General features: G+C 32.2%; 1 protein-coding gene across 1 annotated transcript in view; it reads left to right on the top strand.

The window, feature by feature from the left end:
• The window catches only part of LOC106594407 (tuberin), a gene marked incomplete at its 3' end in the record, with an annotated part of 47,210 nt that extends 34,691 nt beyond the window's left edge, over positions 1 to 12,519 (top strand). The window contains 7 exon segments of the mRNA XM_045711412.1: positions 847 to 1,008; positions 1,201 to 1,223; positions 1,226 to 1,382; positions 1,478 to 1,590; positions 3,042 to 3,296; positions 11,424 to 11,628; positions 12,068 to 12,519. Of these exon segments, the coding sequence (XP_045567368.1) occupies positions 847 to 1,008; positions 1,201 to 1,223; positions 1,226 to 1,382; positions 1,478 to 1,590; positions 3,042 to 3,296; positions 11,424 to 11,628; positions 12,068 to 12,519 (1,367 nt within the window).
• Positions 12,520 to 15,407: the final 2,888 nt, after the last annotated feature.

The raw sequence follows: 15,407 nt of genomic DNA, 5'->3' as shown, positions 1-15,407 counted from the left end.
ACTACATTCTGTTGTAGTCTGGACGGTGTTTGTCTGAACTCTTGGTTCCTACATCCAACCCGTTCCCTGTAGTAAGGTCATTCCTGAAGACGGGTATAACTTGTCTCATTGACCTACAGAACAGTAGCTGTGTGTTCTGTTTCCCCCTGGCAGGGGTTACCATGGTTACCGGGATGCCATGGGGGTCTCCAGGAGGAATGCTGAAGGGAGATGTAGATCAGGTGACTGGGATATCACGGTAGACAGGTCACAGTTCCCCCGACCCTCAGTTCTGACAGCATGTTGTTCTAGTGTTCTCTCTCCTTCAACATAAAAGCTCCTGGTCTTCCTCTATCTCTGACACCGGCTGTGGTTCCTGGGCCTTTGTAGAAGGGACACCCTGTCAGCAGTAAGCATAGCACTTCACATTCACAGAGGGAACGGATGACAGATCATTTCAAGCGCCCAGGCTTCCGCTTCAGTTACTTATACCAAGTCCCAGCTCGTTTGTGTGTGTGTGTGGGAGAGACAGATTTGCTTATCTGTGTTGGCGTACATCAGCGGTGTACACCTGAGAGAGAGACGAGCCAGGCTATGTGTGTGAGAATGCAATGCTGCGTGTGTGTGTTTTGTTTGGATCTTGCAAACTGTGTGTGTCAGTGGAGGCTGGTGAGGGGAGGACAGCTCATAATAATGACCGGGACGGAGTGGTTATCATGGTATCATTTTTTTCTTCCTGTTTGATTCCATTCACTCCATTCCAGCCGTCATTGAGCCGTCCTCCCCTCAGCAGCCTCCACTGGTGTATGTATGTGTCTCCCTCTCCCTTGTCTCTCTGACACCCTCTCTGGCACCCCCTGGCTGTAGGATGCACACCTCCAGCACCACGTGTAGTCTGGGTTCTTCTGATGAGAACCCCGTGAGCCAGGCAGACGATGGGTTAAAGACTGTCCACCTGGAGTTAACTGAGACCTGTCTGGACATGATGGCTAGATACGTCTTCTCCAACTTCTCAGCCCTGCCCAAGAGGTACGGATGGACAGGGTGTTGACCACGGGAGCTTTTCTGCTTTCATTAGGGAACTCGTGGGTCTTCACTCTAGTCTTCATTATTGACACAATCACAACGGGAAAAGGACACAAGGTTGTCTTCCATGATTATCAACTGCCATAAGCCTTCAGAACTAAGTCGCCTTGACCCCTGACCCTTAACCTTTGCCAGGTCTCCTATAGCAGAGTTCCTTCTGGCGGGGGTCGCAGTATGACCTGGCTGGTGGGTAACAAGCTGATCACCATAACGACCAGCGGTGGGGTCAGGAGCCAGGCCCTACTGGGAATGGACATGGCTGAGAGGCTGGGAGGAGGGGAGAGATGACCAGGTAACCACCCCCACACACACACACGGTAACCCATACACACACGGTAACCCATATATATAATATATGCATACACACACACACACTGTCAGTAATATCCGGTCTCTCTCCTGCCCCCTGTAGGTCAGACCCCTCCCTTCACACCCGTCAGACCAAAGAGGCTCCGGCCAAACTGGAGTCCCAGTCCAGTCAACAGCTCAACAGAGCCTCACGCATCAGAGTCCGATCCATGTCAGGTAGGAAGATGAGGAACTCTCTCTTTGTCTCTCTGTCTATCCTTCTCTCTCTCTCTACTGTCATCAGAGTCCGATCCATGTCAGGTAGGAAGATGAGGAACTCTCTCTTTCTCTCTCTGTCTATCCTTCTCTCTCTCTCTACTGTCATCAGAGTCCGATCCATGTCAGGTAGGAAGAGGACATTCTATCTAGCTATCTAATCTATACACTACACGATCTAAAGTATGTGGACACCTGCTCGTCGAACATCTCATTCCACATTCACGGGCATTAATATGGAGTTGGTCCCCCTTTGCTGCTATAACAGCCTCCACTCTTCTGGGAAGGCTTTCCACTAGATGTTGGAACATTGCTGCAGGGACTTGCTTCCAATCAGCCACGAGCATTAGTGAGGTCGGACACTGATGTTGGGCGATTTAGGCCTGGCTCACAGTCGGCGGTCTAATTCATCCCAAAGGTGTTTGATGGAGTTGAGGTCAGGGCTTTGTGCAGGCCAGTCAAGTTCTTCTACGCTGATCTTGACAAACAATTTCTCTATGGACCTTGCTTTGTGCACAGGGAAATTGTAATGCTGAAACAGGAAAGAGCCTTCCCCATACTATTACCACAGTGTTGGAAGCACAGAATCGTCTAGAATGTCATTGTATGCTGTAGCGTTAAGATTTCCCTTCACTGGAACTAAGGGGCCTAGCCTGATCCATGAAAAACAGCCCCAGAACATTTATTTTTCCTCCACCAAACTTTACAGTTGGCACTATGCATTGGGGAAGGTAGCGTTTTCCTGGCATCCACCAAACCCAGATTCGTCTGTCGGACTGCCAGATTGTGAAGCGTGATTCATCAGAGAATGCGTTTCCACTGCTCCAGAGTACAATGGTGGAGAGTTTGACACCACTCCAGCCAATGCTTGGCATTGCGCATAGTGATCTTAGACTTGTGTGCGGCTGCTCGGCCATGGAAACCCATTTCATGAAGCTCCCGACGAACAGTTCTTGTGCTGACCTTGAGGCAGTTTGGAACTCAGAAATGAGTGTTGCATCTGAGGACAGCACTCTGTGGTCCCGTTCTGTGAGCTTGTGTGGCCTACCACTTCGCTTCTGAGACGTTATTGCTCCTATTGCTCCTTCACAATACAGTTGACCGGTGCAGCTCAGCAGGGCAGAAATCTGACGAACTGACATGTTGGAAAGGTGGCATCCTATGACAGTGCCACGTAATACACTAAGCTTTTCAGTAAGGCCATTCTACTGCCAATGTTTGTCTATGGAGATTGCATGGCGGTGTGCTCGATTTTTATACACCTGTCAGCAACGGTGTGGCTGAAATAGCTGAATCCACTAATTTGAAGGGGTGTCTCTATCTCTCCTTCGGTCCATGTAAGGTAGGGATGGTGATATGTCACTCATTCTCCTTCTCTCCGCCCGTTCCTTCTCCTTTGCACCCCCCCCCAGGTGGTCATGCTCTCCGTGCAGGTCCAGCCCAGAGCCTCAGCCCCCTGGTCTCACCCTCTGAGGGGGGAGAGCTGTGTGGTGTCCCCCTCTCTCCCCCTTCCTCCTCCTCCGGACCCTGTCTGGATGGCCTGGGGCCCCCCTCTCCCTCTCCCTGTGCCCCCCCTAAGGACCCCCTCAAAGACAAGCCCAGCCTGGCAGAGTTCCTGCCCGTTCTGACCCAGGGATGGGCCGAAATCTTCATACGCAGACCCTCAGGTAAACACACACACCTGTTGAATAACTTCCTCTTCATCTGTTTACACGCGGAAGATACAGACCATTTTAGATCATTTTCTCTGACCTGACTAATTGATTGATTCAAGGGGGGGATTCTGAGCTGACATATGGAATGGTTTAAGATGTTCATAATATGGATCATTTAGCTATTTGATAAATGTTAGGACCCTTTAGGTTTAAAACAATACTATTTGATAAATGTTAGGACCCTTTAGGTTTAAAACAATAATACTATTTGATAAATGTTAGGACCCTTTAGGTTTAAAACAATAATACTATTTGATAAATGTTAGGACCCTTTAGGTTTAAAATAATACTATTTGATAAATGTTAGGACCCTTTAGGTTTAAAACAATAATACTATTTGATAAATGTTAGGACCCTTTAGGTTTAAAACAATAATACTATTTGATAAATGTTAGGACCCTTTAGGTTTAAAACAATAATACTATTTGATAAATGTTAGGACCCTTTAGGTTTAAAACAATAATACTATTTGATAAATGTTAGGACCCTTTAGGTTTAAAACAATAATACTATTTGATAAATGTTAGGACCCTTTAGGTTTAAAACAATAATACTATTTGATAAATGTTAGGACCCTTTAGGTTTAAAACAATAATACTATTTGACAAATGTTAGGACCCTTTAGGTTTAAAACAATAATACTATTTGATAAATGTTAGGACCCTTTAGGTTTAAAACAATAATACTATTTGACAAATGTTAGGACCCTTTAGGTTTAAAACAATAATACTATTTGATAAATGTTAGGACCCTTTAGGTTTAAAACAATAATACTATTTGATAAATGTTAGGACCCTTTAGGTTTAAAACAATAATACTATTTGATAAATGTTAGGACCCCTTTATGTTTAAAACAATAATACTATTTGATAAATGTTAGGACCCTTTAGGTTTAAAACAATAATACTATTTGATAAATGTTAGGACCCTTTAGGTTTAAAACAATAATACTATTTGATAAATGTTAGGACCCTTTAGGTTTAAAATAATACTATTTGATAAATGTTAGGACCCTTTAGGTTTAAAACAATAATACTATTTGATAAATGTTAGGACCCTTTAGGTTTAAAACAATAATACTATTTGATAAATGTTAGGACCCTTTAGGTTTAAAACAATAATACTATTTGATAAATGTTAGGACCCCTTTAGGTTTAAAACAATAATATTTGATAAATGTTAGGACCCCTTTAGGTTTAAAACAATAATACTATTTGATAAATGTTAGGACCCTTTAGGTTTAAAACAATAATACTATTTGATAAATGTTAGGACCCTTTAGGTTTAAAACAATAATACTATTTGATAAATGTTAGGACCCTTTAGGTTTAAAACAATAATACTATTTGATAAATGTTAGGACCCTTTAGGTTTAAAACAATAATACTATTTGATAAATGTTAGGACCCTTTAGGTTTAAAACAATAATACTATTTGATAAATGTTAGGACCCTTTAGGTTTAAAACAATAATACTATTTGATAAATGTTAGGACCCTTTAGGTTTAAAACAATAATACTATTTGATAAATGTTAGGACCCTTTAGGTTTAAAACAATAATACTATTTGATAAATGTTAGGACCCTTTAGGTTTAAAACAATAATACTATTTGATAAATGTTAGGACCCTTTAGGTTTAAAACAATAATACTATTTGATAAATGTTAGGACCCTTTAGGTTTAAAACAATAATACTATTTGACAAATGTTAGGACCCTTTAGGTTTAAAACAATAATACTATTTGATAAATGTTAGGACCCTTTAGGTTTAAAACAATACTATTTGATAAATGTTAGGACCCTTTAGGTTTAAAACAATACTATTTGATAAATGTTAGGACCCTTTAGGTTTAAAACAATAATACTATTTGATAAATGTTAGGACCCTTTAGGTTTAAAACAATAATACTATTTGATAAATGTTAGGACCCTTTAGGTTTAAAACAATAATACTATTTGATAAATGTTAGGACCCTTTAGGTTTAAAACAATAATACTATTTGATAAATGTTAGGACCCTTTAGGTTTAAAACAATAATACTATTTGATAAATGTTAGGACCCTTTAGGTTTAAAACAATAATACTATTTGACAAATGTTAGGACCCTTTAGGTTTAAAACAATAATACTATTTGATAAATGTTAGGACCCTTTAGGTTTAAAACAATAATACTATTTGATAAATGTTAGGACCCTTTAGGTTTAAAACAATACTATTTGATAAATGTTAGGACCCTTTAGGTTTAAAACAATACTATTTGATAAATGTTAGGACCCTTTAGGTTTAAAACAATAATACTATTTGATAAATGTTAGGACCCTTTAGGTTTAAAACAATAATACTATTTGATAAATGTTAGGACCCTTTATGTTTAAAACAATAATACTATTTGATAAATGTTAGGACCCCTTTAGGTTTAAAACAATAATACTATTTGATAAATGTTAGGACCCTTTAGGTTTAAAACAATAATACTATTTGATAAATGTTAGGACCCTTTAGGTTTAAAATAATACTATTTGATAAATGTTAGGACCCTTTAGGTTTAAAATAATACTATTTGATAAATGTTAGGACCCCTTTAGGTTTAAAACAATAATACTATTTGATAAATGTTAGGACCCTTTAGGTTTAAAACAATAATACTATTTGATAAATGTTAGGACCCTTAAGGTTTAAAACAATAATATTTGATAAATGTTAGGACCCCTTTAGGTTTAAAACAATAATACTATTTGATAAATGTTAGGACCCTTTAGGTTTAAAACAATACTACTATTTGATAAATGTTAGGACCCCTTTAGGTTTAAAACAATAATACTATTTGATAAATGTTAGGACCCTTTAGGTTTAAAACAATAATACTATTTGATAAATGTTAGGACCCTTTATGTTTAAAACAATACTATTTGATAAATGTTAGGACCCCTTTAGGTTTAAAACAATACTACTATTTGATAAATGTTAGGACCCTTTAGGTTTAAAACAATAATACTATTTGATAAATGTTAGGACCCTTTATGTTTAAAACAATAATACTATTTGATAAATGTTAGGACCCTTTAGGTTTAAAACAATAATACTATTTGATAAATGTTAGGACCCTTTATGTTTAAAACAATACTATTTGATAAATGTTAGGACCCTTTAGGTTTAAAACAATAATACTATTTGATAAATGTTAGGACCCTTTAGGTTTAAAACAATAATACTATTTGATAAATGTTAGGACCCTTTAGGTTTAAAACAATAATACTATTTGATAAATGTTAGGACCCTTTAGGTTTAAAATAATACTATTTGATAAATGTTAGGACCCCTTTAGGTTTAAAACAATAATACTATTTGATAAATGTTAGGACCCTTTAGGTTTAAAATAATACTATTTGATAAATGTTAGGACCCCTTTAGGTTTAAAACAATAATACTATTTGATAAATGTTAGGACCCTTTAGGTTTATAACAATACTATTTGATAAATGTTAGGACCCTTTAGGTTTAAAATAATAATACTATTTGATAAATGTTAGGACCCTTTAGGTTTAAAATAATAATACTATTTGATAAATGTTAGGACCCTTTAGGTTTAAAACAATACTATTTGATAAATGTTAGGACCCTTTAGGTTTAAAACAATAATACTATTTGATAAATGTTAGGACCCTTTAGGTTTAAAACAATAATACTATTTGATAAATGTTAGGACCCTTTAGGTTTAAAACAATAATACTATTTGACAAATGTTAGGACCCTTTAGGTTTAAAACAATAATACTATTTGATAAATGTTAGGACCCTTTAGGTTTAAAACAATACTATTTGATAAATGTTAGGACCCTTTAGGTTTAAAACAATACTATTTGATAAATGTTAGGACCCTTTAGGTTTAAAACAATAATACTATTTGATAAATGTTAGGACCCTTTAGGTTTAAAACAATAATACTATTTGATAAATGTTAGGACCCTTTAGGTTTAAAATAATACTATTTGATAAATGTTAGGACCCTTTAGGTTTAAAATAATACTATTTGATAAATGTTAGGACCCCTTTAGGTTTAAAACAATAATACTATTTGATAAATGTTAGGACCCTTTAGGTTTAAAACAATAATACTATTTGATAAATGTTAGGACCCTTTAGGTTTAAAATAATACTATTTGATAAATGTTAGGACCCCTTTAGGTTTAAAACAATAATACTATTTGATAAATGTTAGGACCCTTTAGGTTTAAAACAATAATACTATTTGATAAATGTTAGGACCCTTTAGGTTTAAAACAATAATATTTGATAAATGTTAGGACCCCTTTAGGTTTAAAACAATAATACTATTTGATAAATGTTAGGACCCTTTAGGTTTAAAACAATACTACTATTTGATAAATGTTAGGACCCCTTTAGGTTTAAAACAATAATACTATTGGATAAATGTTAGTACCCTTTAGGTTTAAAACAATAATACTATTTGATAAATGTTAGGACCCTTTATGTTTAAAACAATACTATTTGATAAATGTTAGGACCCCTTTAGGTTTAAAACAATACTACTATTTGATAAATGTTAGGACCCTTTAGGTTTAAAACAATAATACTATTTGATAAATGTTAGGACCCTTTATGTTTAAAACAATAATACTATTTGATAAATGTTAGGACCCTTTAGGTTTAAAACAATAATACTATTTGATAAATGTTAGGACCCTTTATGTTTAAAACAATACTATTTGATAAATGTTAGGACCCTTTAGGTTTAAAACAATAATACTATTTGATAAATGTTAGGACCCTTTAGGTTTAAAACAATAATACTATTTGATAAATGTTAGGACCCTTTAGGTTTAAAACAATAATACTATTTGATAAATGTTAGGACCCTTTAGGTTTAAAATAATACTATTTGATAAATGTTAGGACCCTTTAGGTTTAAAACAATAATACTATTTGATAAATGTTAGGACCCTTTAGGTTTAAAATAATACTATTTGATAAATGTTAGGACCCCTTTAGGTTTAAAACAATAATACTATTTGATAAATGTTAGGACCCTTTAGGTTTAAAACAATACTATTTGATAAATGTTAGGACCCTTTAGGTTTAAAATAATAATACTATTTGATAAATGTTAGGACCCTTTAGGTTTAAAATAATAATACTATTTTATAAATGTTAGGACCCTTTAGGTTTAAAACAATACTATTTGATAAATGTTAGGACCCTTTAGGTTTAAAACAATAATACTATTTGATAAATGTTAGGACCCTTTAGGTTTAAAACAATAATACTATTTGATAAATGTTAGGACCCTTTAGGTTTAAAACAATAATACTATTTGATAAATGTTAGGACCCCTTTAGGTTTAAAACAATACTACTATTTGATAAATGTTAGACCCCTTTAGGTTTAAAACAATAATACTATTTGATAAATGTTAGGACCCCTTTAGGTTTAAAACAATAATACTATTTGATAAATGTTAGGACCCTTTAGGTTTAAAACAATAATACTATTTGATAAATGTTAGGATCCTTTATGTTTAAAACAATACTATTTGATAAATGTTAGGACCCCTTTATGTTTAAAACAATACTATTTGATAAATGTTAGGACCCCTTTAGGTTTAAAACAATACTACTATTTGATAAATGTTAGGACCCTTTAGGTTTAAAACAATAATACTATTTGATAAATGTTAGGACCCTTTATGTTTAAAACAATAATACTATTTGATAAATGTTAGGACCCTTTAGGTTTAAAACAATAATACTATTTGATAAATGTTAGGACCCTTTAGGTTTAAAACAATACTATTTGATAAATGTTAGGACCCTTTATGTTTAAAACAATACTATTTGATAAATGTTAGGACCCTTTAGGTTTAAAACAATAATACTATTTGATAAATGTTAGGACCCTTTAGGTTTAAAACAATAATACTATTTGATAAATGTTAGGACCCTTTAGGTTTAAAACAATAATACTATTTGATAAATGTTAGGACCCTTTAGGTTTAAAACAATACTATTTGATAAATGTTAGGACCCTTTAGGTTTAAAATAATACTATTTGATAAATGTTAGGACCCTTTATGTTTAAAACAATAATACTATTTGATAAATGTTAGGACCCTTTAGGTTTAAAACAATAATACTATTTGATAAATGTTAGGACCCTTTATGTTTAAAACAATAATACTATTTGATAAATGTTAGGACCCTTTAGGTTTAAAACAATACTACTATTTGATAAATGTTAGGACCCTTTAGGTTTAAAACAATAATACTATTTGATAAATGTTAGGACCCTTTAGGTTTAAAACAATAATACTATTTGATAAATGTTAGGACCCTTTATGTTTAAAACAATACTATTTGATAAATGTTAGGACCCTTTAGGTTTAAAACAATAATACTATTTGATAAATGTTAGGACCCTTTAGGTTTAAAACAATAATACTATTTGATAAATGTTAGGACCCTTTAGGTTTAAAACAATACTATTTGATAAATGTTAGGACCCTTTAGGTTTAAAACAATAATACTATTTGATAAATGTTAGGACCCTTTAGGTTTAAAACAATAATACTATTTGATAAATGTTATGACCCTTTAGGTTTAAAACAATACTATTTGATAAATGTTAGGACCCTTTAGGTTTAAAATAATACTATTTGATAAATGTTAGGACCCTTTATGTTTAAAACAATACTACTATTTGATAAATGTTAGGACCCTTTAGGTTTAAAACAATAATACTATTTGATAAATGTTAGGACCCTTTATGTTTAAAACAATAATACTATTTGATAAATGTTAGGACCCTTTAGGTTTAAAACAATACTACTATTTGATAAATGTTAGGACCCTTTAGGTTTAAAACAATAATACTATTTGATAAATGTTAGGACCCTTTAGGTTTAAAACAATAATACTATTTGATAAATGTTAGGACCCTTTATGTTTAAAACAATACTATTTGATAAATGTTAGGACCCTTTAGGTTTAAAACAATAATACTATTTGATAAATGTTAGGACCCTTTAGGTTTAAAACAATAATACTATTTGATAAATGTTAGGACCCTTTAGGTTTAAAACAATACTACTATTTGATAAATGTTAGGACCCTTTAGGTTTAAAACAATAATACTATTTGATAAATGTTAGGACCCTTTAGGTTTAAAACAATAATACTATTTGATAAATGTTAGGACCCTTTAGGTTTAAAACAATAATACTATTTGATAAATGTTAGGACCCTTTAGGTTTAAAACAATAATACTATTTGATAAATGTTAGGACCCTTTAGGTTTAAAACAATAATACTATTTGATAAATGTTAGGACCCTTTATGTTTAAAATAATACTATTTGATAAATGTTAGGACCCCTTTAGGTTTAAAACAATAATACTATTTGATAAATGTTAGGACCCTTTAGGTTTAAAATAATACTATTTGATAAATGTTAGGACCCCTTTAGGTTTAAAATAATACTATTTGATAAATGTTGATTGCGGTCTTTACTACTCAAGCCCATAGAAACACGTTGAATAACACGTGCAGATAAACGCACCGTCAAAAAATAAATCGTAAGAAACAAGGTTTTTAAGTGTCTGTCCTAAATCTAGGAGATATAAAAACAAATCTGGAAATACATATTATTTTTTGACATATTTAACCCGTTTTTTTGGTTAGGCACAAATCTACCTTCATACTTCCATTCGTTTAAAAAACAACTGGTACGGGTTACCTTCAGATGAGTCCCGTGACACTTGTGAGGTCCTACAGCAAAACGGAGAACATCATTGTGTTGGTGAGAATCTCCCCTTTCCACAGTGGAGGCCCAGTAGTTTGTAGCCCAAACGGTTTGGACGCTACAGAACAGAAGTTAGCACATCGTGGTACCTACTTCAGACGAGATTCCCCTTTCCACAGAGTGGTTTGTAGGTCAAACCGTTCTGCTTTTCCAGACGTTTACGTGAAAAGACCCCTTTTAGCTTAAACGGATGGATTTTGATGGGGGTTTTGTGATGTAACTTAGATTGACACAGGGGGATAATTGACTTCTCTCCATGTCCAGGTAACACCAGCTGGTTGATGTGTCTGGAGAATCCTCCCAGTCCCTTCTCCTCTGAGCTGGGTAACATGCCTCTCCAGGAGCTGTCCTCTGTCCTCATGGCCATGGAGGGGTCAAGGAGCCCCCACCCAGACCGCCAGCGCCCCCGCCAGCACAGCCACCCCTGCACCGACCCCGTAGCCCTTAACCCCTGGACCCATCCAAGGGGGCAAGCCTGGACCCATCCAGCGCTCTAACACGGGTGAGGAGGCAGAGGGAAGGGGTGTGTTGGGTATTGTAAGTGTTTATTGGTGGGGGGGGTAGTGTGTGTTGGGTATTGTAAGTGTGTGTTGGTGGGAGGGGATAGTGTGTGTTGGTGGTCTACCTTTCCACAGGTGGCTCCAGTGTGGAATGCCTGTGGTAGTGGTCCTAATTGAATGGACTTCATGGTTAATATTGTATTGTGGTAGAAGTGGTATAGTTGGATCAGTGTTACAGGTCTGATAAACTGGACACAGAACTGTTGTCCAGCGTGAAACACTCTTCATCTGAATGAAACCTAGGTGGGAAATCTCCCCTCTGGTTCTATTTTCAAGACTGAGACACAACTGAGAACATTTGATAAAGTGTCTCATGTGTAGCAGGTAAAAAACGTGTTTTCCTGACAGCCCAGTACAGCTCCCCCACCCAGTCACCACCGGTACAGCAGCTCCCCCAGTCACCACCGGTACAGCAGCTCCCCCCAGTCACCACCGGTACAGCAGCTCCCCCCAGTCACCACCACCGGTACAGCAGCTCCCCCCAGTCACCACCACCGGTACAGCAGCTCCCCCCAGTCACCACCACCGGTACAGCAGCTCCCCCAGTCACCACCACCGGTACAGCAGCTCCCCCAGTCACCACCACCGGTACAGCAGCTCCCCCCAGTCACCACCACCGGTACAGCAGCTCCCCCCAGTCACCACCACCGGTACAGCAGCTCCCCCAGTCACCACCACCGGTACAGCAGCTCCCCCAGTCACCACCACCGGTACAGCAGCTCCCCCAGTCACCACCACCGGTACAGCAGCTCCCCCAGTCACCACCACCGGTACAGCAGCTCCCCCAGTCACCACCACCGGTACAGCAGCTCCCCCAGTCACCACCAGGTTGTTAAGAACTCCTGCTGTACTTCACTGAACATGAATGAACCTCCCTGCAGTCTGCTCGGCTCTCTCTCTCTCGGCTCTCTCTCTTTCTCTCTCTTTCGGCTCTCTCTCTATATTTCATATGTAATTATATATATCTATATTATATATATGTATATGTTTTATTTATTTTTTATTTATTGCTTTTCTTTTTATATTTTATATATTAATTTTAATATATATAAAATTTTTTTTTTTAATTTTTTTTATTATTTTAATTTATATTATTTTATTTTTTAATATATATTTGTTATATATATATGTATATATATATGTATATATATTAATTATTATATATATATATTATATATATATTTTTGTATATATATATATATATATATATATATATATATATATACCTTTATTATTTTATTATTTTATGTATATATATATAATCTATATATAATATATATATGGCATTATTATATATTATTGCTTTTGTTCATATTATTATTCTTCTTTTATATTCATTTTTTATTCATATTATATATGTATTTTTTAATTATTTTTTTTAATTGATGTATTTTTTTTATGTTTTTATTTATTTGGAAATTTGAGTTGAATGACTATATTGAATTGAATATATGTAAACATTAACTTTTGATTTATTTTTTATTTTAATGTATAATTGACTGTTTATATATTATATTTATTTTTTATTGCGTGATTTATTTTTTTTTATGTTTATATGATATTGTGTAGTATATATTAGAATATATATATGTATATATATATAATAGCGTTTATGTTTTTATCTTTTTTTTAGTATTATATGTTTTATTATATACTTTGATATTAATTATTTATATGTTTGGACTATATATCTTTTATATATATTTATAAATATTTACTATATGTTTATTTATTAATATTATCTAATATAATATGTACCATAATGTTGATTTATTGTATTTTTTTATTGTGTAATATATATGTTTTATATTATGGTTTAAATATATAATAATATATGTGGAATATATTTATATATTATATATATTATATGGAATATATTTATATGTACTAATATTAATTGTATATACCTATTATATTTATGGCTTATGCCTTTTTAATATGTAATATGGAATTATTACATTTAAATATTCAATTATTAATATATGTAAAAATTGTATATATGTTCTTAGATGTATATATATATGTACAAGAACATACAGGACTAATAATGGAGTACATATAAATAATTTATATGGTCATATCCCACTACCAATATATTTAATTAATTGACGAATATATATATATTAAAGTTAACTTGACGTTTGCGTTTATTAATTTCCATTATATATTTCTTGAGAAAATATTATGTGCATAAGATGTACTGGTATGTATATTCGTTTGTATAATAATTGTAATGCAATAACATCGTATAATATAATATTTATAAATAATAATATCATTTTTTATTATAATATATAATATATTGATTATTTAAAACGGCATAAATTATTTTTGATCAGTATACAGCCAATAACACTATACCCACACAGCGCATCTATAATACAACACATTATTATATGTAATATCGGAATAATCACAATATCCGAATGCGATATTTCCGAATATCGAAGCATAGCAAAATTTTGCATTCTTACATAATTTTTTTTTTTATATATATATAATAATATATGAATATGACTATCTGTAAATATTTAATTATTTAATTATTGCAATTTAATATGTTATATTGATATTAATATATTACAATTTTTAATTTATTGACTAATAACTAATATGTTTTTTATTTCTCTTTCAATTCTCGCTTTCTCGAACCTCATATACAAATCTCTTTCTTGCTCTCTCTCTCTCTTCTCCTCTCTTTCTCGCGCTCTCTCTCTCTCTCTCCTCTTCGCTCCGGCTCTCTCTCGCTCTCTCCTCTCTCTCTCACTCTCTCTCTCTCTCTGCTCTCTCTCTGCTCTCTCTCGGCTCTCTCTCTCGGATTTTTTATATTTTTAAATATATATTCTTAATAAAAATATATTATTATTGAAATATTATATTAATATAATATGTAATTTATTATTAAACTAGCGAATATATTAACGAATATTATTTCTATATGTAAATATTATATAAATTATATTTTATTATAAATGTATATTAGATTTACATATATATTTTATTTTTTTTTTTTTTTTTTTTCTTATTATATTTATTTTATTTTTTATTATATATTTATATATTTAATTATATAAATATATATATTTATATATATATAAATAATATATAATATATATATATATATATTATATATATATAATATTTTATATTTATTTATTATTTTTTTTTTTTATTTTTAATATTTTTATATATTTTTTTTATATTTAATTATTTTTTTAATAATTATTTAAAATATTTATTATTTTTCGTCATTTATATTTTTTATTTGTAAAATATGAGAATATGTAGCAGGTAATTATGTAGATTATATCTATAGCAGAAATATGTATATTCAAATAACATATATGTGATATATTACACTTATATATATTATATATTAATTTATTATATTGATTTTTTGAAACTAACTTATATAAATCATATATATTAATATATATATAATTTTTTTTCATTTTATTTTTTTTTAATAATTTACATTTTTTTTATTTTTTTTTTTTTTCAATATATATATTAATATATTGTTTTATATTTTGTTATATGTACCCATATTGAATATATTTGATTTTCAATATTTATTGAATATATGTAATATTTATATTATTTATATTATTATTTTTTTTTTAATATATATATACATATTATATATATTATATTATAAATATATATATATATGAGCATATATATATAT

The sequence above is a fragment of the Salmo salar genome, unplaced genomic scaffold (assembly GCF_905237065.1).
Source record: "Salmo salar unplaced genomic scaffold, Ssal_v3.1, whole genome shotgun sequence".
NCBI classification, from domain to species: domain Eukaryota; kingdom Metazoa; phylum Chordata; class Actinopteri; order Salmoniformes; family Salmonidae; genus Salmo; species Salmo salar.
This window is presented reverse-complemented; position numbering and strand designations above follow the sequence as displayed.